The sequence below is a fragment of the Lissotriton helveticus genome, chromosome 8 (assembly GCF_964261635.1).
Source record: "Lissotriton helveticus chromosome 8, aLisHel1.1, whole genome shotgun sequence".
In the NCBI taxonomy this organism is placed as follows: domain Eukaryota; kingdom Metazoa; phylum Chordata; class Amphibia; order Caudata; family Salamandridae; genus Lissotriton; species Lissotriton helveticus.
The window spans coordinates 1,575,698,715-1,575,723,010 of NC_136069.1; the positions used below are offsets into that span (position 1 = coordinate 1,575,698,715).

The following is a 24,296-nucleotide window of genomic DNA, read 5'->3' on the forward strand; positions in this document are numbered from 1 at the left end:
GGCCGAAGAGGCTGAAATGCCAGAAACCGGTCCCCGGTAGCTTGTCTCCTTTCTGGTGAAGAATTGGCTTGGTAGTTTGGTCTGCCCTGTTCCCATGATGCACTGGGCCAGGGACAGACTAATTTGCATATAGCCAGGTTCTGAGCTGGGATGGGGCAGTGAGATAAATAACGGTGATGGATCAAGCCCTGATCTTTGGACTGGGTAAGAGTGGTCTGCTTAATTCAGACACTCTGTTCATCACCACCCCCTTTTCTGAATCGTTTTTGGCCACTATAGGTGTGGCAGGGTATACTCAGACATGAGTCCCTTTCTCACTGCTCCATCAGGATTCAAGCAAGCCGGGCCGAAGAGGCTGAAATGCCAGAAACCGGTCCCCGGTAGCTTGTCTCCTTTCTGGTGAAGAATTGGCTTGGTAGTTTGGTCTGCCCTGTTCCCATGGTGCACTGGGCCAGGGACAGACTAATTTGCATATAGCCAGGTTCTGAGCTGGGATGGGGCAGTGAGATAAATAACGGTGATGGATCAAGCCCTGATCTTTGGACTGGGTAAGAGTGGTCTGCTTAATTCAGACACTCTGTTCATCACCACCCCCTTTTCTGAATCGTTTTTGGCCACTATAGGTGTGGCAGGGTATACTCAGACATGAGTCCCTTTCTCACTGCTCCATCAGGATTCAAGCAAGCCGGGCCGAAGAGGCTGAAATGCCAGAAACCGGTCCCCGGTAGCTTGTCTCCTTTCTGGTGAAGAATTGGCTTGGTAGTTTGGTCTGCCCTGTTCCCATGATGCACTGGGCCAGGGACAGACTAATTTGCATATAGCCAGGTTCTGAGCTGGGATGGGGCAGTGAGATAAATAACGGTGATGGATCAAGCCCTGATCTTTGGACTGGGTAAGAGTGGTCTGCTTAATTCAGACACTCTGTTCATCACCACCCCCTTTTCTGAATCGTTTTTGGCCACTATAGGTGTGGCAGGGTATACTCAGACATGAGTCCCTTTCTCACTGCTCCATCAGGATTCAAGCAAGCCGGGCCGAAGAGGCTGAAATGCCAGAAACCGGTCCCCGGTAGCTTGTCTCCTTTCTGGTGAAGAATTGGCTTGGTAGTTTGGTCTGCCCTGTTCCCATGATGCACTGGGCCAGGGACAGACTAATTTGCATATAGCCAGGTTCTGAGCTGGGATGGGGCAGTGAGATAAATAACGGTGATGGATCAAGCCCTGATCTTTGGACTGGGTAAGAGTGGTCTGCTTAATTCAGACACTCTGTTCATCACCACCCCCTTTTCTGAATCGTTTTTGGCCACTATAGGTGTGGCAGGGTATACTCAGACATGAGTCCCTTTCTCACTGCTCCATCAGGATTCAAGCAAGCCGGGCCGAAGAGGCTGAAATGCCAGAAACCGGTCCCCGGTAGCTTGTCTCCTTTCTGGTGAAGAATTGGCTTGGTAGTTTGGTCTGCCCTGTTCCCATGATGCACTGGGCCAGGGACAGACTAATTTGCATATAGCCAGGTTCTGAGCTGGGATGGGGCAGTGAGATAAATAACGGTGATGGATCAAGCCCTGATCTTTGGACTGGGTAAGAGTGGTCTGCTTAATTCAGACACTCTGTTCATCACCACCCCCTTTTCTGAATCGTTTTTGGCCACTATAGGTGTGGCAGGGTATACTCAGACATGAGTCCCTTTCTCACTGCTCCATCAGGATTCAAGCAAGCCGGGCCGAAGAGGCTGAAATGCCAGAAACCGGTCCCCGGTAGCTTGTCTCCTTTCTGGTGAAGAATTGGCTTGGTAGTTTGGTCTGCCCTGTTCCCATGATGCACTGGGCCAGGGACAGACTAATTTGCATATAGCCAGGTTCTGAGCTGGGATGGGGCAGTGAGATAAATAACGGTGATGGATCAAGCCCTGATCTTTGGACTGGGTAAGAGTGGTCTGCTTAATTCAGACACTCTGTTCATCACCACCCCCTTTTCTGAATCGTTTTTGGCCACTATAGGTGTGGCAGGGTATACTCAGACATGAGTCCCTTTCTCACTGCTCCATCAGGATTCAAGCAAGCCGGGCCGAAGAGGCTGAAATGCCAGAAACCGGTCCCCGGTAGCTTGTCTCCTTTCTGGTGAAGAATTGGCTTGGTAGTTTGGTCTGCCCTGTTCCCATGATGCACTGGGCCAGGGACAGACTAATTTGCATATAGCCAGGTTCTGAGCTGGGATGGGGCAGTGAGATAAATAACGGTGATGGATCAAGCCCTGATCTTTGGACTGGGTAAGAGTGGTCTGCTTAATTCAGACACTCTGTTCATCACCACCCCCTTTTCTGAATCGTTTTTGGCCACTATAGGTGTGGCAGGGTATACTCAGACATGAGTCCCTTTCTCACTGCTCCATCAGGATTCAAGCAAGCCGGGCCGAAGAGGCTGAAATGCCAGAAACCGGTCCCCGGTAGCTTGTCTCCTTTCTGGTGAAGAATTGGCTTGGTAGTTTGGTCTGCCCTGTTCCCATGATGCACTGGGCCAGGGACAGACTAATTTGCATATAGCCAGGTTCTGAGCTGGGATGGGGCAGTGAGATAAATAACGGTGATGGATCAAGCCCTGATCTTTGGACTGGGTAAGAGTGGTCTGCTTAATTCAGACACTCTGTTCATTACCACCCCCTTTTCTGAATCGTTTTTGGCCACTATAGGTGTGGCAGGGTATACTCAGACATGAGTCCCTTTCTCACTGCTCCATCAGGATTCAAGCAAGCCGGGCCGAAGAGGCTGAAATGCCAGAAACCGGTCCCCGGTAGCTTGTCTCCTTTCTGGTGAAGAATTGGCTTGGTAGTTTGGTCTGCCCTGTTCCCATGATGCACTGGGCCAGGGACAGACTAATTTGCATATAGCCAGGTTCTGAGCTGGGATGGGGCAGTGAGATAAATAACGGTGATGGATCAAGCCCTGATCTTTGGACTGGGTAAGAGTGGTCTGCTTAATTCAGACACTCTGTTCATCACCACCCCCTTTTCTGAATTGATTCATAAAGGTAACACTGTTGCATAAGTTTACACTTTTGAGTAACTTTAATACTTTTCGGTATTTACAAATCGCATTTTGTAGTAGCTTAAGCTTATGTAGTAATTTGCACTTTTGTGGGAACCTGTTGTTGAATCCCAGCTGGCAACACAATCGCGGATGCCCTATGAAGTGTTCTCACTATGACTATCCTGGGTGTATGCCATTTATGGCTGGGCAGGTTATGTATGTGATGTGTGTGTGTTTATGTGGTGTTGCGTGAGAGGTCAGGATGTCATTGTGGTTGATTCAGGAGCTATACCATATGTTTCAATATACATGTATTTTTTTTACAAACTATGATGATGTATTAAAACAAGTGCGATTTGTATGTCCAAACTGAATAACTGTATATTTGCACTTACGAATGTTTTGTGGTTTCAATAACATGTTTTAAAATGTTGTACAATCAGAGAAATATAAAAAAATATATATATTTGAAAAAATAATAAGAATGAATTGAATAACACAATAAAATTATAAAAGTTACATAAGTAGATGTTTGATTTGTATGTTTAGCAGTGGGTAGCCTATAGAACTTTTTTAAGCCTAAAGAGAAAGCATATAGGTCATGTGGGAGTCTCTTTCATTATTTTGTGATGTGTTCCTCCTTGCTCCCAGACCTACAAATTATCTTTAGGGGGTACCTCTCTTTTTTCCACACATTTGTAGTAAGCCCCGCACTACACATGGCCAACTGCTGCTACTGTAACACTCTCCTGTGGAAAATAATGTGAGGTATTTACATGCTACAAAAACACAAGCTGCTACAAAAGTGTTCTTTACCACAAAAAACAATTTGCGAATACTAAAAACTAATACACCTGCTCAAAGTGTAATTTAATACAAAAGTGCAGTTTGTGAGTAGAACATTGTAATGAGTTTTTAGGACTAATCATACAGTGTATGAATCAGGTGGTTGTATATCAGCAGAACGCGGGCTATTACCACGCGTGCCATTACAACGCTGTTTTTACAACGCAAGTCTTTACAACGACTTGCGCTGTAAGCGCTGGATAGTGGAATAGTGTAATTTTCTATTCCAACTCCAGCCCACGTTACAGTAGGGAAGGTGTTTGAATAGAAAATTAAACTATTCCTTTGCCAACAGCAACCTCCAGCGCAAGTCGTTGAAACGACTTGCGTTGTAAAAGCAACGTAGTAATGGCAGCGCGTGCTAATGCCCGCTTTGTAAAGGCTGTTCCCCGAATCAGGTCCACCATGTCAATGAGATCCTCCTTAATACGTCCCACAGTAATGCCCTGAATGCTAAAAACATATCAAGGGCTAGTTTATGTCAGAACATCTTTAATGCATAAGAAGCCCTCAATACGCGAAGGAGGGTCATGCTATGCCAGGGCCACCATATTGCTTAGCATGGACATCATTGAGGGGTCGCAAGAAGCTGCAACTGCCACCTTTGGCTTGTCCTTGCGAGTCCAGGCCTCAGAGGACACAATCAGTGCCAAAAACATAGGGGCAGCTCACTGGTTTGGGCATTGGAGCTCCTCTCTCCTTGTTTACTGCCCATTTTCTTTTACATTTCACTAATAGTGATTAATACTTTATTATTGATTATCAGTGTAATAAAAGAAGGAGCACCAGGCACTGGAACTAGGTTTTTGCTGGCAGATAAGATTAGTATACAAATAATTCTAATTCTATGTTGTGTGCCTGTTTGCAGGTGTGATTTTGTGTGAGAGAGACAGAGTATGTGTCTGTATGTTTGAGCAAGTGTGTGTGTGAGTGAAAGTGAGAAGGTGAGAGTCAGTGACAGGTAGCGAGTGGCAATGAGTGCGGTTGAGTCTCATTAATGGATTATGACGGAGTCAGAGTGAGAATTAGTGAGTGTAAGAGTGACTGCAACTGAGTGAGAGGGAATGAATAAGATTGAATGAGAGGAGTGTTAAGAGTGGGCGTGAGCAACAAGTGAGCATAATTGTGAGAATGATAGAGCAATTGTGAGCACAAGTAATTGTGAGTAAGTGACAAAGTGAGTGAGGCTAAAAGTGAATGTGAGTTTGAATGAATAAGGGAGAATGACTGAGTCATAGTGAGAGTGAGTGAAAATTAAGTAGTTAGAGTATGTGTAAGTATGAGTGAGTGAGAAATTATGAGTGGGACATGAGGGTGACTCTTAGCATATATTAATGGTATTAATGGCAAATTTCTAGCACAGACATATTGCATGTAATTTTGGGAACTTGGGGCACCCACATCAATGAGGGGTACCCGTGGCAAAATGCTTCTGGGGCATGATTGAGGCAATTTTCAACATATGGGGGCACCAAGTGGACATTGTGAAAAATGGGTTAAATGACTGAAGAGCATCATATTTTATTAGCTCAGTGCACTATGAAAGGGGTTGAATAATTAACAAGAGCCCTTTCAGAGCCAGTGGCTTATTAGCAAATTCACCAAAAAATGGTGCTTTAAATGCACTGTATGACAGAATTTTGTTCTACCTGTTCTCAGGGAAAACCCCCCATTGAGCCACTCAGAAGAGGTCTGGACCACTCGCTTCACTCTTTAGCTGCACATCAGGGCAAGTATTACTCTCTATCACTTTCAAAGATCATATCCGCCCCCTAATATAGGGGGCATCTAAAAAACTGGCAATGGTCTGCATTATGATGTTATATTATTCACACAGTTATTGTGGAAATCCAGCAATGTGAATTATCATGGTGTCATCAGGTCTAAGAGCGCGTGGCATCATGTTCTGTGATGAGTCATATGATGCCAATTTCTGTGATTCATTAAGGTCAGCGGATGTGTGATGTCACTTCCGTTACCCTAGGCATTTTGTTAAATCAGCATCCATTCTGCTTAGAAAGTCACAGATGCCCAACATTACGTTGTAATTGCACATGTCATGCCAACATGAAGCACCTTTATGCGAGGGTCATTATACTATGAAGAAGGCATTATTCAACCTTCGTTCATATTACTACCACCTCAATCCCTTCCTCTCATTTAGTAACCTCATTTTTTTAGTTTCTCGTACCTCCACTTTCACATAATCTGTTACCCACCTAACTTTCCCAGTGTGTGTTGCCTGAATCTTTTCCCCGTTACTTCTATGTCCCACTGATTCCTTCCTATCACCCCAGACAACCTTTGTTGCCAAACATTTCATCCTCTTTCTCTATATGGTTCTCCTCACCCTTCCTTCTAGCCCTGCCTCCTTCTTGCCCATTTCCTTCATCTCTCACCCAGTACCCCTATTTGCCATAATTTTTAAACAAACACCTTTCACTCATTTTCTGCCTTTGTGTTTAAGCTTATTTCTCTTAGTTCTCTATCAATTTTGTTATATTCCACCTTCTCTTTCGTCTCTCATTTCTTCATTTCCTGCTCATAATTCCTGTTTTACTCTGTCTTTCTTCTCATTTTTCAGTCATTGTTGTTTTCTTTCCTTTTCTTTATCTTTAATTTTGTTTTCTCCTTAAATTTCAATCGTAAATCTGCATCATTGTCATTAGCATTCTTTCTCTTACTTTATTCAACTTTTTTGATTTTTTTTATCTTCAGTTCTTTATTTTCAGTCTTCCTTTATCTTTCCTTCTCTAACTTACTTACCTTTTCTGAATTCATTCTTTATCCACCTTTTTCTTATCTTTCCCTTTTACCCTAGCCCTGTCACTGGGCTTGCTTCATAAGAATGTCTGCAGACCTAAGTTTAAAGTAAATGCACAAATGGTGTGATTTATACATGTAAATGCAGTTTTGCATTTTAAAAGAGAAGTGGTTTGCTCAGCAATTTAGTTACACCTTTCGATTGGATGAGAGCAAGGGAGCCCATTGCCTGTCTCTCCAGATCGGTTCTTGTCCATCTCTTAGGACCAACTTCGGTACACATGGAATCCTTCTTCACTTCAACCTTCAAAGTTATTATTTGAATATTTGCTACTACCACCAAGATCTGCACCTGTGGCAGCTCCAACCGGGCCCTCTCCCGGGCTTCCATGCATACTGCAGCGTCCCTCCTACTTGTCACGGCTTAGCCCCCAGAGCTCTCAGCACCAGCAACGGCTGGGTATGGGCCAGACACTCTAGCACAATCCATTTTCATGACTAATTTATGCAGCAGGTTAGTTGTCACATACTCTTTGGCAGGTTCCAACTTCCATGACCAACGTCCTGCTGTCTATATCACCCAACACCTTTTCTTGGGTCTGATGAGCATTGGCATCAGGCAACTTAACCCGGGTTTGATTCATACTGCAGTGCCAGTTCTGATTACCAAAAGGGGTCCACCATGCACTCAAAGTTGATCCTCGGCGCCACACAAGCAAACTTGGCTTCTTACCCATTTAAAGTTTGAGAATAGGTTGAGATCATTTCGGCCCAAAGACATCTAATCATTCGCTTTGCCAGATAAAACTGGGGTTTCTGAGCACCAGCTATTCTGAGAGAAAGTTTGGAGGGAGCCAAGTAGATACAGCCACGGGCCCTATAGACAGAACCAACAGACTTGGAACAGGCCTAAGCAATGAAAGACACACACAAAAACAAATCCATAGAAAAATAGAAAGTAGCATAGGGAAAAGTATCAAGGAGCGAGGAACCCATTAAAAAAGAAAAACCCCTGGGCTTGTTTACAACACATCCATCCAATGACCTTTTTATAGTGTATAGAAACAGGAAGTAAACGATGAGCAGGAAGTCTGAACTGGGGTGGCGGAGTGAGCTAAAGAACGATGATGGATTAAACCCAGATCAGTTGACTGGGGGTGAGTGTTTGCATGGCTTAAACGCTCCGTCCATCATCCCCTTTGGTTTTGCCAGGAAGTGAAACTGCCATCTGGGATTCACTAATTCCCTATAAAGAAATACCCACTCAGGCTAATGGTTTTCAACTAAAGGCAGGGAGCAAGAAAACTTAAGTACTACAACAATGCCTCCAGCCCTCCAGCTAGCTACGAACTAGAGCACACATGAGCAGCACTTCCTGACAGCACATCCAAAGCCAGGCAGAGAATGCCAGCCTGCATGCAAGCCTGAAACTTGCCCCTCAAGCCAAGTGCAATTGCAAGACTGCATCCCTTCACATCCAGACCCCTGGTGAGTACTCCATAGCCCTCTTACTGACTGTACGCAAGCTTGTAACAGACCATTGACATGTACCTCTGAAGCCTTGCTGCAAGAAGTCTTGTACCTGCAGAAGTGATAGTAATAGTAAGTAATTTTATTGTATCGTTAATTAAAACCTGTACAAATCCATAAACAGAAGAGCTCTAGCAGCAGGGTTCACAATTTCAACAGATTCAAAATAACATTTCGTAAACTCCCATTCCTAGTATTGGCTGCAATGGGACATATATCAGAAATTATTATTCATTCCTGTAGAAGTGAGTCTGAAATACAAGGGATAATTAATCATAGAAAAGACAAGCACGACCACAGTTCTTTTGTCAACTCAGTGAGTGGTAAATTTATTAGCCACAACAAATAACAATTTTATCGTGCAACACGGTGACAGTCAGCATAGAAGCTAGAATGTCCAAAGATTTATTGAGTCTGGTACACTTTATAGACTCAAACCACAAGACCACCCATATGATACGTAGCAAGAAGTATTATACGTAGTTTACAGTACACCATGAATCCCACAGCCAATGGATAAGATCTGTAACAAGACATCTCCTTGTAAGGTGTGATACATTTGATGCACCCATACTGTAGCTAACCATGTGATCAGAATGGGCAGTTTTGGGGACAGTCAATCAAGATGCGAGCTGTCATGGCCTGGTATATTTCCATACAAAACTGCGGCATAAGCAGGGCGATGAGTAATATTGCGAAATCTGTTATTGTCTAATGAAATGTATTGTGCAAGCAGTGTGTCACGTACCTCGTCTGGGCATAGAGAAATGCAAGCACTACACTTCACAGACGGTGAAAGGGCAAAACATCCCAAGATGGAGGTTTTTAGATGTAGGCTAAGTTAATAGGGCCTGAAGCTACAATCATTTGGTATCAAAATCCAAGATGGCTTCAGCATTCCTTTGATAAAATACATTAAAAACAATGTCACATAAAACATCTGTGCATCATACTGGCTTTGTCCATAGTTGTCGTATGATGCCGTACAATGGTAAAGGGTTACAGCCTTTCAGTTCAAAATCGAGTTACCTACAGGAGTGTATCCTGCTTAAGTTGTGGTTATCTGGTGATTGGGATGCTATCCATGGTCTCCCTAGGCACATATCATTATTATATTATTAGGTTTCATTACTAATGGTGGTGTGATTTCACTGGCCCTTCAGGGAGGCCAGTTTGTTGAAGGCAATTATGATTTTATTTTTTTAGATGAGCTAACTATTCAAAGGGATTTGACAAGGATCTCAAATGGCTGAAAGGGTTTGTAAGAACAAGATAGTGTAGATATTTTACATGTTCTGTACAGAAGGTTGGATAACCCTATAAGTGCCTACTTAGGCTGAATTGAAAGCTGTTGCTTTATGTGGAAGCTGGTCTAGGCCTGGTCTGATCAGGAATTAGTTAGTCTGTGGTTAGTAGGTCTTGTATCAAACCTACTAAACACCAGATTGGAGTAGCAGATTGAAGCTGTGATCATTAGAAAGGGTAGGATAGTCAGTGAGGTCAGTGCTATCCATGTAATCAATTATTATGTGTGCATATAAACAGGTGCGATAATCAATCCATATGTTCTGTTGCAGGGATTCTGTGCACACAGAACTATGCGCAGGATTATGGGACCTCAGTGTATAGGGACTGAGTCACCCTACAACTTAGTACCCATGAGTTCAGGACTGGCTAGCTATAGTGCCTCACTCACTCTCCTACTTACTTACAGAGAAACAAGTGATTAGACACCCCAGAACAAAAACACTCCCACTCTCTCAGGAATCATTGTTGCAAGACACACCCTTTCACTTGCACTCTTGTACTTGTCCACAAAAAGATCTGACAGAGACACGAACAAGTCTAAAATATTTAGTTTAACTAACCCGCTCTAATATGCAGTATACGTGCAACAGCAAGCAGGAAATGCATGACACTAATATGGTAAGCATAGCAATTAGTATTAGTCTGTTAATCATGAAAAGACCTCTGATTATAAAAAGACAGTGTAGTCTAATCTCCCTCTCCTTGTATAGAAGCAGAATAATTATATATCACAAGATCTCTGGGTGTTATCTGCAGACCCCGTACCTCAGATGGTAGATCTACATCACAGGTGCTGACTCGCTCTTCTCTCTGGAAAGGAGGTCCCTTTCTAAGTTTGTGCTACCTATTCATGTATTCCAATAAGTCCAAAGAACATATTCCCAAAAAACAGCTGCATCTGTATGTTTTGTCTACGTGCTAGGGCTTGACCAGAACAGAACTACAAGTGGAATTGTTGTTCGACCTTTGTCACAATGCTCAGACTAAATCCCAGGAACATGCAGAATGTGAACACAGCTATGGGTTCTCATGTGAAAATGTCAAAACTGTTGCAAAATAAACTTGTCTAGTAACGTGCGCAAAGCAGCAGACAGTCTGCAGTGTGCTCATGCTAACTTAGAGAAAACAACAATGTCCCAATGGGCCATGTGACAGTTCCAATCTGTACCAGATGATTAATGGGTATGTTAGGCGAGGTTGAGGAGCTAGAGGAGGCCTCTATGGAATGTAGCAATGTTCTCTATTAGGGTGGGGGGGCGGGTGTTGAAAAGTACAGGTAACCAAAGAGTCCAGGCTGGAATAATGGGTATTCGGAGGATCCCTAGGCTGAATCCTCTGTTTCCCTGATGTGTATCGATGTATGATATGTTGGGGAAGGCTGCCTCGCCACCTCTTACATGTCCTTGTTTTTAGTTAATATGTTAAATATAGCTGCCAAGAGAAATAGTATATCGGTAGTGCTTTTCCACCTAAACCAGATATTTGAGAATCCAAGGATAGGCATGTGTTTGAGCTGGGGACAGGCGCATTTGAGTGAAGTCATCAGTTAGCCAAGGTTGATTTGAATAATTGTGTTTTTGTTATTATAGATATTTATGATTAGAAGAGAGAGAGGTGGCTTCCAGCTGTGTGAGTGCCCATGTGATAGTATCGTGTGTACAGAACAATAGCGAGTTCATAGTGCCACTGAGTAAACAGTGGTATTATTCTTTGATCATCTTTGCCAGGTATTCAGTGCCAGTATCTTGCCCAACATCACCCAGTTCTAAATGTAGCAGACTATGGGGAAATTTTGGTGAGGCTCATTGGAGTAATATTCCAATCCAATATTTTAGTGCTTGAAGATTTATGGTTTGTGTAAGGGCTGAAAAATTAGTATTCAAGATATTGCTTCAGCCTCAATGAGTCTGTGACACCTTGGCTAACCATGCACACAGGTATGTGTTATGGGTTAATGCACTACTGCAACTTAAAATGTAATATAACAGGCCTGTAATGTAAAATGACATGCTCTTTTTGTTATCTCTTCCTATGTTGTAGGATCTGAAAATTAAGGTAATCATTGCATTTAAGAATGGAAAATTCGACATTTATTTCCGCATTTATAATCACTGCATATGGAGAACTGACCAACATGAAGTATTTCTATATTTTCTGCGCTCTGATTGGCTACATGATGATCCTCATTGCTAATGGTCTACTAATCTCTGTCATCGTCTCCCACAAGAGCCTTCACAAGCCCATGTACATCTTCATCTGTGCACTGGCTGTAAACGGAGTGTACGGCAGCACCGGCTTTTTCCCAAAGCTCATTATTGACCTCCTCTCCGACCGACAAACCATTTCCTACATTGGCTGCTTGACCCAAGTCTTCTGCATCCATACGTACATGGGGTGTGAGCTCACCATACTAGGAGTGATGGCCCTTGACCGCTTTGTGTGCATCTGCAACCCCTTGAGATATCACAGCATTATGACACACTCCACTGTCTGCAAACTCATTACTGCTGCCTGGTTTTCAGCCATTGGCCTTTTCTCCATACATTTTATACTAACAGTCAGGCTTCCTTTGTGTGGCATGACCATCAAAAAAATCTATTGTGACAACTGGTCTGTTGTGAGGCTGTCATGTACAGACACATCTGTCAACAACATATTTGGTCTCTTCATCACAGCAGTGATCATTGGGTTGGTGCCTCTTCTAATCCTCTATTCCTATTTTAAAATATTGATTGTTTGCATCCATGCCTCTAGAGAAACCCGGGCCAAAGCTCTGCAGACATGCACGCCACATGTGGTGTCCATGGTGAACTTTATTGTGGATATTCTTTTTGAAATATTCCTCCACCGGTATGAGTTGGTTGGCATGCCCCAAGCAGTGCGGATCCTGATGTCAATCCAATTTCTGGTGGTTGCGCCCCTATTGAACCCATTGCTGTATGGATTTAAAATGTCTGAAATCAAAAAACAGATTACAAATCTAGCCAGGTCATGCAAAACTGCAGCTGTCTAGTTATATTACTGTTTTTTTGCTTAAACGTTTATTAATTTTGCATTTGTGGTACGCATCAGTTTAATAGTTACATTACAATACAATTCTTTCCCAGCAGTAATGAAACTGGGTGCTCATACATCACAGTATACTTCCGTATAAAAAAAAAAGGAAAGAAGAAACTTTAAACTGTGTACAACATAACATTGGTGTAATAGGGTGGTTAACACATTTCTCTCTCCTCGCAAAAGCCAAAGCAATGAGGTTGACGTCTCGTCCTAAACTTGTAGCATATTACCCTGGTGCTGATCTACGGGCGTGCGCAAGTCACTCGTAGTTCTATTTTACTTTAAGTGCATGCCTCCACCAGAGTCTTTGCTGCATGACAGGTATTTGTCGCGGGCTGCGTTGTCTGACCTTGGTAAATGTCAGTGAGGAGGGCACCAGTTTCATTGCTCAGTGCATAGTGGTGAGCCTAAGTCACATTAATGCGATTTGTGTTGCCGCCTACTCAGACGCGCTATCTACTTTTGCCATATAGAGCGCAATTTCGTCAGGATTGCATTCCATTCCGCTGCTATTGGCTGCTTGGGGATACCTGTCGCATCTTCCAGAAGCAGCGCTATGCTCTCTGCCTGTGTTGGCACAGGCAGAGAGCATAGCGGGTCCGGCCTTCCATCTGGAGCGCTATCAAATGGGACGGAGGGTTATTTAGGAGCCCTCGACAGTAAAGCCACTCGAAATCGATACGTGGGGCCCATGACACAGACAATAGCTATATGGCATCGAGCCAATAAAAGTATGGGTTGCTTTAACAAATTTACTAAAGCCACGCCGCTATGGGCATCACAGAAACTTGCCTCCCTTTCTTTCCAACTGGGCTTTGATAAATGGGACACCATAGGTATATCCACACTGGGAGATTTGATCCACAGAGGGAAGCTATTAACTTTCGCCGACCTACAACAGAAACACGCACTTGCTCAGGGAGAGGTCTTTCGATATCTCCAAATCAAACATGCTATTCTCACGAACATATCTGATCTTTCCTCCCTCCCAGAGGCCTCACCCCTTGAAGACAGACTGCTTTCAGAACCCCTCCAGACGAAGGCCATATCATATACCTATCGCATATTATGTAATAACCTGCCTGATTCCTCCCAGACCCTACGTGACAAATGGCAGGGGGATGTGGGACACCTAAAGGATGAGGAATGGCAGACAGCATTGATGTCCCCCAAGGAAACAGCGATCAATCATCGCTTCCGGTTGATTCAGTTGAAAGTTTTACATAGGGCCTACATGTATGCTCCCCTCTTAGCTAAGATAGGCAGGCGTCCTGATGACCTATGTCTTCGGGGACGTGGCCTGATTGGCACCTTTTATCATATCTTGTGGGACTGTCCTGTGATCCAGCAGTTATGGGAGGGGGCGACCTGGAAAATGAAAGATGCACTGGGGAAACCCATCCCACTGTCACCTAAAGGGGGGATCCTTAACGTATGGGGCACCACAGATTTGACTGAAATAGAGCTTCAATGGGTGGCGCTGGGATGCCTGCTTATAAAACGTTCGATAGCGATGCATTGGGGCACTTCTCAGCGACTATTGATGGTTGGGTGGTTAGCTGAAATGGATAGATGTATGCTCGCTGAGAAGACCGTGTATAAACTCAGGGGGTGTCCCCAAAAATGGGACAAAAAATGGGGACATTGGAATACTTATAGAGGTGAGATTTGTAGTTCCCCCACAGCTGACATGGCCATGGACAGAACTGGACCCTTACATCGAAATACCCGCTGATATATTATGTTCTTATTGTACAATGCCTATCGTATTGATTCTGCTATGTGTCGCTATGCTATTGAATTGTTGACTCTGCTCTCTTCATTTCAATAAAATGTTATTTAAAAACAAAAACAAAAAAAAAGACCTGACCCCAAGGTAGGCCTGTGTCTTCTGCAAGGGAGTAAAACAGAAAAAGTTGCCCAACGCTTTAAATGTTTCCTTACATAAGAAAACCCGCTTCTTTTCATTGGGGTAATTCCACACTGGTGACCGCTTGGTGCCTTCTGGGTGTGCTGAGTTTGGGGAGAGATGGTGCATACGGGGTCACATGGCGTGTGATTTACAGGCTGCGGTTGAAAAAATGATGAGCCACCTCTATCAGTAATTGGGTCGGTGGTCTGCCCTTTCTGGTGAAACAGTGCCACCATCTGTGGGTAGGTGAGACCCGGGTCACGACTTGCTGAGTCTTCCAGATGGCGCGGGTCAAGCCATCTCGCCATCCACTGGAGCTGCGCTGCAAGATAGTACTGCTCCATATTGGGTGGCGAGAGACCTCCGTTGGCCACCGAAGGGTACATTTTGATTAGCGCTACCCTGCTGGACAACCTACCCCAGATGAACTTCTGCACATCCAGTTCCAAGAGTTTAAACAGCATTGATTTGAGACATAGGGGTACATTCACGAAATGGTACAACAATCACGGGAGTACTACCATCTTAAGCAGTTCAATCCGCCCCATAATCGTCAAAGACAGAGTGCACCAAAAAGTCATCTGCGCTCTTATCGAAGTGATAGCTCTCACCAGGTTACCCCCAAGAAGGTCCGCCGGCTCTCTATCGATAAGTTTCCCAAGGTATCAGAATGCTGATGCTTGCCAGTGTTTTTTTTTTCTTTACAGCTTTTTATATAGTGCGAACTTGACCCGAATCGGATATCAGAGCGCTTTACATAGCACCAGTTACGTTACATGAGGACACACATTAATTTTTGTGAGGCACGGGGAGATTAAGTAATTTGCCCAGATTCACAGGATGTTCATGGTCATTGCCGAGACTCGAACCCAGTTCCCCAGATTCAAGATCGAACGCCCCAGCCGTTAGGCCAACTCCTCTCTCCATACGGATTGGTCTGCCGCTGAGGGATAGGCGTGGATCTGGGACAGTTTCCGAAAAGGGGTATAGGCACGAGTTGTCCCAGTTCATGCGGAGCCCTGAAACATTAGCAAATTGAAGTAATATTCTTTCTATTAATGCATAAGATGAAATAACATATTTGAGGTAGATAAGTAGGTCGTCCGCTTATAATGAAACGTCATGAATGCCGTCCCCAAAGGGGATCCACCATTCATCCTGCGTTTTGCCCAATGAATCGGCCAGTGGCTCAATGGCCAGCACATACAGTAGCAGCGAGAACGGGCACCCGTGCTGTGTACCCCGCTTAATCAGGATCCTATCTGATAGGTGCAGGCCAGTCCAAACTCTAGCTACCGGCTGGGTATAGAGAAGCTGAAAAAGACTTTTCCCCCAGGTCGTACTTACGGAGCATAGCAAACAAGAATCCCCATTCCAAGGTGTCAAACGCCTTTTCCAGATCTAGGACAAGGCCTCCAGAATGGTCCCAGTCTATCTTAGCCTAGAAAGCCACTCTAAAGAAGCGGCGGAGATTCTGTGACATGCTGCAAACCGGTACAAAACCATTTTAGTCCGCGTGAACCAACTTCAGTACCAACGGGGAAAGCCTACACGCTAGTAATTTGAATAGAACCTTATAATCAGTATTTAGAAGCGCTAGCGGCCAGTATGAGCCCAGCAGCTCCGCGATCCTGTTTGGTTTTAGCAGCAACACGAGTAAAGATTCATGCAGTGTCTGGCAATATCCCCTTCTCCAGTGCATAGCAATACATGGAGAGCAGCTGCAGTGTCAGCGTTTGTTGATAGGCTTTATAAAATTCGTCCGGGAAGCCGTCAGTCCCCAGAGCGTTACCAGTGGCCAGCAAACAAATCGCCTCCTGCAATTCCAATAATGTGATCGGCTCATTCAATTCCTCCTGCTGATCGATAGTGATTTGCGACAGGGGGAGTGGGGAGAGGAAGGAGTTCAGCTACTCTGTGGTCGCACAATGCACACATTTGTATACCCTGGCTAGGAATTCTTTGTGTATATCATGCTGCTTGGTGAATATTTGTCCCGTGGCGGATTGCAAACGCAATATGGGTGTCTGCGCTTGCCCTGTCAACTGCGGCGTGTGTCCGCGCGGCATTTGATGTGTAATTTAAACAACGTAGTCTCTCTAGCACTGCCGTGTGCCTCTGTCTTTGTGAGTGTTCCGAGTGAGGCATCAGGGTCTCTGCTGGGTCATCTACATCTCATGCTCTTCACCGCCCTTAGTACACCCTCTTTTTCCTGCAGTGCTTGTTCTGTATTGGGAGCAGTTCTCAGCGGTCTTGGGGAACCTGCCGCTTGTGATTTGTACCTTCTGCGCCAACTTCTGCTGCTTATCGCGCTTGTTTCCCCGACGCCTCCTCTCTGACTTGGTGAGGTATGGTGGCCTGCAGATTCAAAACCAGTCCCATGCATCTGCTGCTTTGTTGAAAAAGTGAGTGGACTCCTCTTTGATCACCCACAGCCGGGGATATGAGGGAGTATTTTATGCCCAGGTCAAGCATTCGTCTTTTGACCAGGAGGAACGTGCTCCACTGCATCTGTACACCTGCTGCATAATCCAGGAAGAAAAAGTTAGACTCAGAGCAGGGGTACGCACTGGGCGCTGCTATAACATTGGGGGAGATTAGGGCAGCGGTTAAACACATGGCCAGGAAAAAGACACCGGGGGCCGACGGTTTACCGGTGGAATTTTACGCCTCGTACATTGATCTCCTGGTGCCTCAATTACACCAGGTGTATGGTGAGGCCTGGGAACTGGGCAGGCTTCCTCCGTCTGCCAGAGAGGCGCTCATAGTGCCGTTGTTGAAGAAGGGCGGGCTACCCACAGCTAGGATGGCTTATCGTCCGCTCTCGATGCTCACTGTGGATTATAAGGTGCTGAGCAGGATCTTGGCCACGCGGCTGTCTGTGCACATGCGTACGCTAGTGCATTCAGATCAGTCGTGCTTCATACCCACATGGAACACTTCAACATGCATACGGCGACTGATACGGGTCATGGATGTCGAGGGAGAGGGCCCACCTGGCGCGGCAGTGCTGTCGGTGGATATCGAAAAAGCATTTGATAGGGTCGAATGGTCGTATCTGTTTTGCGTGCTTCGTGGGTTTGGGTTAGGGGATGGCCTTGTCCGTTGGACGCAACTGCTGTATGACTCCGCCACCGCCAGGGTCCGTACGGGCCGCTCGGTGTCTGCGGCGTGCCCAGTGGAGCGAGTCACCCGACAGGGTTGCTCCTTGTCTCCGCTCCTCTTCGCATTGGCGATCGAGCCTCTAGCGGCACGAGCCCGGCAGGGACAATATTATAGGGGGCTGCTGCTGCGCGGCGACCTGCATTATATCTCCCTGTATGCAGACGACCTCTTATTATATCAGGCTGACGTGGAGACCTCGGTCCGGGGAGCGCAGGTCCTCCTCCGGGAGTTTGGCGAGTTGTCGGGACTACATGTTAACTGGTCCAAGACCTGTTTATTTCCACTGACGCCACGTTGCGTCCGGCCCACGGAGTTGGAGGGACTGCGCTGGGAATCTGAGTGTTTACCATACCTTGGTGTTTATATTTACCACACCCATTCGCTCCTATATGAGGGGAATGTGGGCAGAGCACTAAGGGGCATTAGAGGCAGCATGGGGTTTTGGCGTACCCTTCCGCTGTCCCTGGCCGGACGAATAGCGCTGTTAAAGATGGTGGCCCTCCCGTGGCTGCTTTATTTTTTTCGCACACCACCGGTGTGGATTGCGGCTTCCTTCTTTCGGATGCTGCGGTCGATAGAGATAGGATTCATCTGGGGCTCCGGTAGGAGACGTGTGGCTCTGAACACCCTGCACAGATCGTGGGAGGAAGGAGGTTTGGCGGTACCAGATTTTGAATGGCGGCGCAGCTGCAATGGCTCACACAGGCGGTGGCACGGGAGTTTAGAGGCCCAGACGGCCCACAGGGTAGAGTTATTCAGCGCCATGTCTTGTCCTTCATAGTGCTCCAGCAGAGGCTCTGGCTGGACCAGCTCACTCTCGAGGAACGCACCCTTTGCCAATGCTGGCTGCGTAGCCAGAAACGGGCGGGATTTCCCACCCCATATGCCCCGGAGATCCCTCTGGGCATGTGCACTGCCCTCCCTCATGGCGGGGATTAGTCGGCACTGGCAGGCTGGGAAGAACGTGGTGTCCACATGATAGGGGACCTGTATAGGGATGGTACTTTACTACCGTTCCCCGAACTGCAGAGCGCCTTTGATTTACCGAGGGGTGATTTTCTGGTACATACAGCCTTGGTGTCGGGAATACAGAAACACTGGAAGACGGGTCTGGCAGAGCCACCCACATCATTGGGCTGTCAATACGTCACTATGGCTGCTGGCACTTTCAAGGCTATCACCTGCTTATACAGGAGATTAGCACTGGAGGGACCGCCGCCCCTAGATAGGCTGAGGGAGCACTGGGAGGAAGACCTTGGCCGACCGATACCGGAGACGACCTGCCACAGCTCGTGCGGCGAGCCTGGAAGGGCACGCGCATTGTTCGGTTCCAGCTGGTCCAATATTTTACCCTACACAGGGCTTATTGGTCACCGGTTAAAATACAGCAGATCTATGGGGGACCTCATTCAGTGTGCCCTCGATGCACCGTGGAGGGAGCTGACTTTGGCCATATGTTCTGGTCCTGTGCAGGGCTGGGTGCGTACTGGACCGATGTTATGGCATGTTTGAATGAGGTCACGGGGCGTCAAGTTGAAGTGAGCATGGGGGCTTGCCTTTTACTTTGGTTTCCACACACACCAGCCACAAAAATTACAAGTAAATTCCTTGACTTGGGGTTGATTATGGCCAGGAGGGAACTCACTATGCACTGGAAGTCCAGGGGGGGCCCAAGCTTTCTGAGATGGCGGGGGAGTTTCCAACAATGGGCGAAGAGTGAAGGGACTCTTAGATTACAATTAGCCAGACGCACTTCTAATGAAAAAGCGCTGGAAGCGGCCAGGGCGTGGGGTGCACTAGTAGCGGACCTTCAATCAACAATGGAGGCTAGCGAGGAAGAGGAGATGGAGACACTGGCAGATCAGACACTGGAACCCGGTGCGGGGGGAGCGGGGGTGCCTGCGGGAGGTGATGATTGTTAGGTCATGGCACTCCGGTACATGTGATGGGTTACGCGCTTGTGGAAAAGGACTGACAGACTACTAGGACCATATGCTATGTTTTCCACGTTGTTTGGGTCATCGAACTGTTGACAACTACAATTGTGACTATCCTCAAAGGAGTTGAGTGTTGCAGCACAAAGGTTTATACCACGCCATAGGGGAGATAGTAGGAAGCACACTGACTAGAGAGGGTGGGGGTAGAGGGGGAGGGGGGAAAGGGGTATGAAGAGAGACAGGGGATGCGGAAAAATATTGCTTTTATCCTGGAAATGTGCTTTGGTGACGAAAATCCGCATCTGCTGTCTGTATGTAAGATGTTTGACAAAACTTAATAAAAATCTGTTTAAAAAAAAAATCCAGGAAGAAAAGGACATGCAAGTTGTCAACTGTGATTGACTCCATTCTTCTGGTTTCACGGGGTATCGTGTCTCTGTCCTCAAAATTTAGCAGGCGAAAAAGGAAAGGACGAGGTCGTGCAACACGTGGCGGCTGGCCAGATGCCCCCTATGTGCTCGGTCTACTGCACATTAGGGGGAGAGCATCTCAGCGGGCAGCAGAGACTTCATCAAGGATTCCACATATGAGGAGGCATCTCTTCCCTCCCCTCCTTCCGGCAGCCCCACGACGCAAATATTATTGCAGCAGGAGTGGCCTTCAGCGTCGTCCAACCTATGCTCCAGTGACCGCAGCAGTGCAGTGAGTTAGCACACATCCACAGTTAGCGCCCTGGTGACCGGGGTGATCTCTGCAGTTTCCGCTGCCTGTTCCCCAACCCTTGTAGCCAACTTCTTGTGATCCGTATGCAGGAGAGTAAAGTCCGATGTGCCCATATCTATGCGGCTCTCGAGTAACGCTCTGGTCTGCGCTTTGGTTTCCCTGAGGCCCGCCACCGCCTGAAGCACTGAATCTCCAGTGTGGACGTTCCAGCGCCAGATTCGAAAACAGACTGGACCCGCTGCGTGAGATCCAGGGATGGCTGGATGTGTATGCCTCCCGCGCCTGTCTGGTTCCTACCAATTATGCAGTGCGCATTGTGCACTTATGCTCTGCAACAGTGCAGCTGGCTGATTCTTGATTGATTTTTCCTCTAAGGGCCTGTGGGAGGGGGGCCTCCTCTCATGCCGGGTGTTGATTAAGCCTCCAGGTACAGGTTAGTGTCCACTGCCCAAGGCCTGGATTTCCCTGACTTCTCTCGTCTCCACCGAAAGGCCATATTCCGCTCTCAGGGTGTCAATCAGGATCCAGGTCCACAGACAGATCCAGCTTGTGATTGCTTCCAGACAGTGGCGCGTTCCAGCCTCGCAGCCCACTCTCAGAGAGATTCATAAGCTGTTGCAGCCCTCCTCCTGTTGATTCTGGCACCTCCCGTCTATAGGACGCGCTCAAAGGAGCACATTAAATGCCTCACCTCATGCTGTATATGGAGGCCAGGACCACTGGTAAGTTCAGGCTCATACTCTCCCCGGTTTCAGCGCAGATTTACCATTTATCTGGGCTACTAGTGTCGGTCCATCCTGGGCTCGGTGAGTACCTTCAATGCCTTGGCGCTGATGGGAAGGGGGGAAAAAAGGGTTGCAGTTCCAGTCTCGGGTTGGGGGGGAGAGCTTTTTCACCTCTGTTGGGTGGGCAAGGCTGCCACTCAATTGCTGTTCGTGTCTTCTGCAGGGCTCTGGCTCCCAGTTCACTTATGTCAACCAGGTTGCTTCAGTCAGGCCCCAGAGAATTATTTCAGCCCCATAGTTCAAGGAAAGGGGGTCATGTATATTCAGTCTCTAGGAGGGAGGGAGAGGTCTCTGCCTCCGCCCACCGGATCGCCGCTTGATCGCAGCTTGGCTTTCCAAAAAGTCACAGCTGCGAGCGGCCAGCTCCTAGATGTGTATTTAAGCCCGGGCTTCTCTTCCGTTTAGGCCCGCTCCTCTGCAGGCCCCGGCGTCCCCTCAAAGCTGGCCCAGTACAGTCAGGCGGGCTCGAGCGGTCTCAGTGGGCTGTTGTAATTCAGTGGCAACGAGGGAGGAAAGAGCCACCGTCCCAGCCTGTCGGGATATCAGTAGCTCAACATAAGAGGATGCCACTAACCTCGGAAGATCGTCAGCAGGAGCGATGACACGCAGAAAAGCCTCACTATTCCCCTGGGCGCAACCCCACATAGAGTGAAGTAGACACTACTATGCACAAATGCATCCTGTGGAAAAGGGGATAAAACAATAAACACTGCAGATCAAACGGCTCTTCCTATTCCTGCTTCTCTCTTCAGAAATACAACGTCAGTACGGAAGCGTAGGAGGTCTTTTGAGGTAACTTTATAGATATAGTAGATAGTAAGCCAGGGATTAGAGAAATAAATAAATGGGACCATTCATACCAAACTGCTATTATGTAACTGACACCACATACAAGCTTAACCCTGCAGTCCCTTTCATAGGGGAAAGAGGTTCTCTGGGGAAAGAAAATCCTGAAACCCCAACCCGCACTCAAAAGGGGTTAAATGAAGTTTTGCCTGGATTCAGGTTTGTCAAAGGAGGTAGCATAAACATACATAATATGTGCTGTTACCTCACAGCATAAACTTTTAAGAGAAGAATGAATTCAGCAAGGTTGAAATCAATAACCACAGAAAAGCGCTCCTGTGCTGTCCTTTCTGTATGCACACCTAATACCTGTAATTGTTGCATGTTGAAGGCACCTTGGAAATGCTGAATGAACATATGCCCCTCCCAGTAGCACACTGGTAAAGGCGCTTTGGGCCCCTCGCGTTACGAGGGTAGAAAAATGTAGAAAGGATCCGGCCGCTCATCGGGGGCTGCTTGAAATCAGGAACACGGAGACTCGGCAATCCAGCGGGGAATACCTTCCGCTATGCCAAGCTCCGTAACAAGCATCCACTCGGGGGGAGGAAATACGGGAAACAAGAACACGAAAGCTCGGTAGAGCAGCTTGGAAACACAGAGGCTTCAGCAATCCGCGGGGAACACCTTCCGCTTGCTGGAGCTCTGGACAGGAATGGGAAGTTTGTCAAGCCCCGATCCTCTCGAGAGGAGGGGCTTTGTAGCCTCTGTATGGGCGGTAACGACGGAGTCTGTTTCCGGTGAGCCGAACACAAGGATTTTGGGAGTTGTAGTCCCTTGTTGTCTGCGTGCCCCCCAGTGATCTTATAAATACTGCACTTTCATACCCATGCATTCTTTTGGTAAGGAGGGAACAGTGATGAGTGCCCAGCACTCTACGTCCTTGTACATGGCCCATGAGCGCTACAGAACCCCCCCTATGGACCGCCGTCTCGGCGGTTGACCCGGCTTACCAGGATACTTAGCATGAAAGCGTTCCAATTAGAGAGGGTAATGCAGGTTGCTGGCGGGTTCCCAGGTCCTGTCTTCCACCCCATACCCCTTCCAGTCCACTAAGTACTGCCATTGACCTCGGATTAATGGGGAGTCTAGTATTTCTCTGACTTCGTACTCTTCCTGGCCGTCTATGTCAAAGGGAATGGGTTTAGATGGTAATCTCATATTTACAGGACAAGGTTGGTGCAGTGACATGTGGAACACAGGGTGTATGTGCCAAGAGGGAGGTAGTGATAAACATACTGCCACAGGGTTGATGATCTCCTCAATCCCATAAGACCCGATGTATTTGGCAGCTAATTTGCCCACCCCTTTGAGATGCAAATTTTTTGTGGACAACCATACCTTTTCTCCCACTTGATATACGGGTTCCAGAGCCCTTTTTGTGTCTCCGAAACAGTTTTGTGCTGTTTGAGATATGGCTAACTGGTGCTTTGCATCGATGAGTACTGCTCTTAAGTGGGCATGGTGTTCCTGTATGGTGGGGTGTTTGGACACTATGGGCCAGTCGAAGGGGAGCATGTGTTTGGATGTACCCATGGAGACAAAAGAAGGGCGAACATCCCAACGTGGAGTGTTCAGCATTGTTGTATGCGAATTCTGCCATCTGCATTAGAGGATACCAGTCTGAGTTGTTTTGAAGAGTGAAACATCGTAGGTATTGCTCCAAGGTTTGATTGAGCCTTTCTGTCTTTCCGTCAGTTTGGGGATGGTAACTAGAGGAAAAACGGGCATCGATGTTCATAGTGGCGCAAAGCGCTCTCCAAAAACGTGAAGTGTACTATGTTCCTCAGTCCGTAATAAGGATTCTTGGGATTCCATGGGCTCTCACCACATGCTGTAGGAAAACCACTGCTAGTTCAGAAGAGGTAGGTAGCCTTTTTAGCGGAATGAAATCCCCCATTTTACTCAATTGGTCGATGATTACCAGGATGTATTTCGATTGTAAATGTATTTCGATTTATATAGCGCACGAATCACCCAGGGGTCTCAAGGCACTTGCTTAGGGAACCCGTCCTGGTATTCCCCTGTGAGATACCCCGGCAGGGTATTCACAAGGTGAAAGCCAGGCATCCCGCCGCGAGGGGCCGTAGTGGAGATTAAGCAAGCTATTGCCCAGAGTCGCAGAGTGTGACCCCGTGAGTCGAGTAGGCACCGGAGCGAGAATTGTCGAGTCCGTGGAATTTTTGAGCCCGAGACCCGCCGAGGCGTGGAATCGAACCCTGATCCACAGCTGATCTCAGCTACCGGGTGTGCCGCCTCTAACCACTGAGCCACGCTTCTCCAGGTTGGTGGTATATCCTTCACAGAGGGGCATTTCAACTATGAAATCCATAGATTGTAGTGTAGTTCCTATAATCCCAATAGGCTCTGCGCATTGGAATAACATGAACGATAGTTTAG

At 46.9% G+C, this 24,296-nt stretch overlaps 1 protein-coding gene across 1 annotated transcript; it reads left to right on the forward strand.

Annotated features, from left to right (window-relative positions):
• Positions 1-11,545: 11,545 nt before the first annotated feature.
• On the forward strand, positions 11,546-12,484 carry LOC144773939 (olfactory receptor 52D1-like). Its single transcript, XM_078658993.1, has one exon. It carries the CDS (start codon positions 11,546-11,548, stop codon positions 12,482-12,484), a length of 939 nt encoding a protein of 312 aa, XP_078515119.1.
• The last annotated feature ends 11,812 nt before the right edge of the window (positions 12,485-24,296 follow it).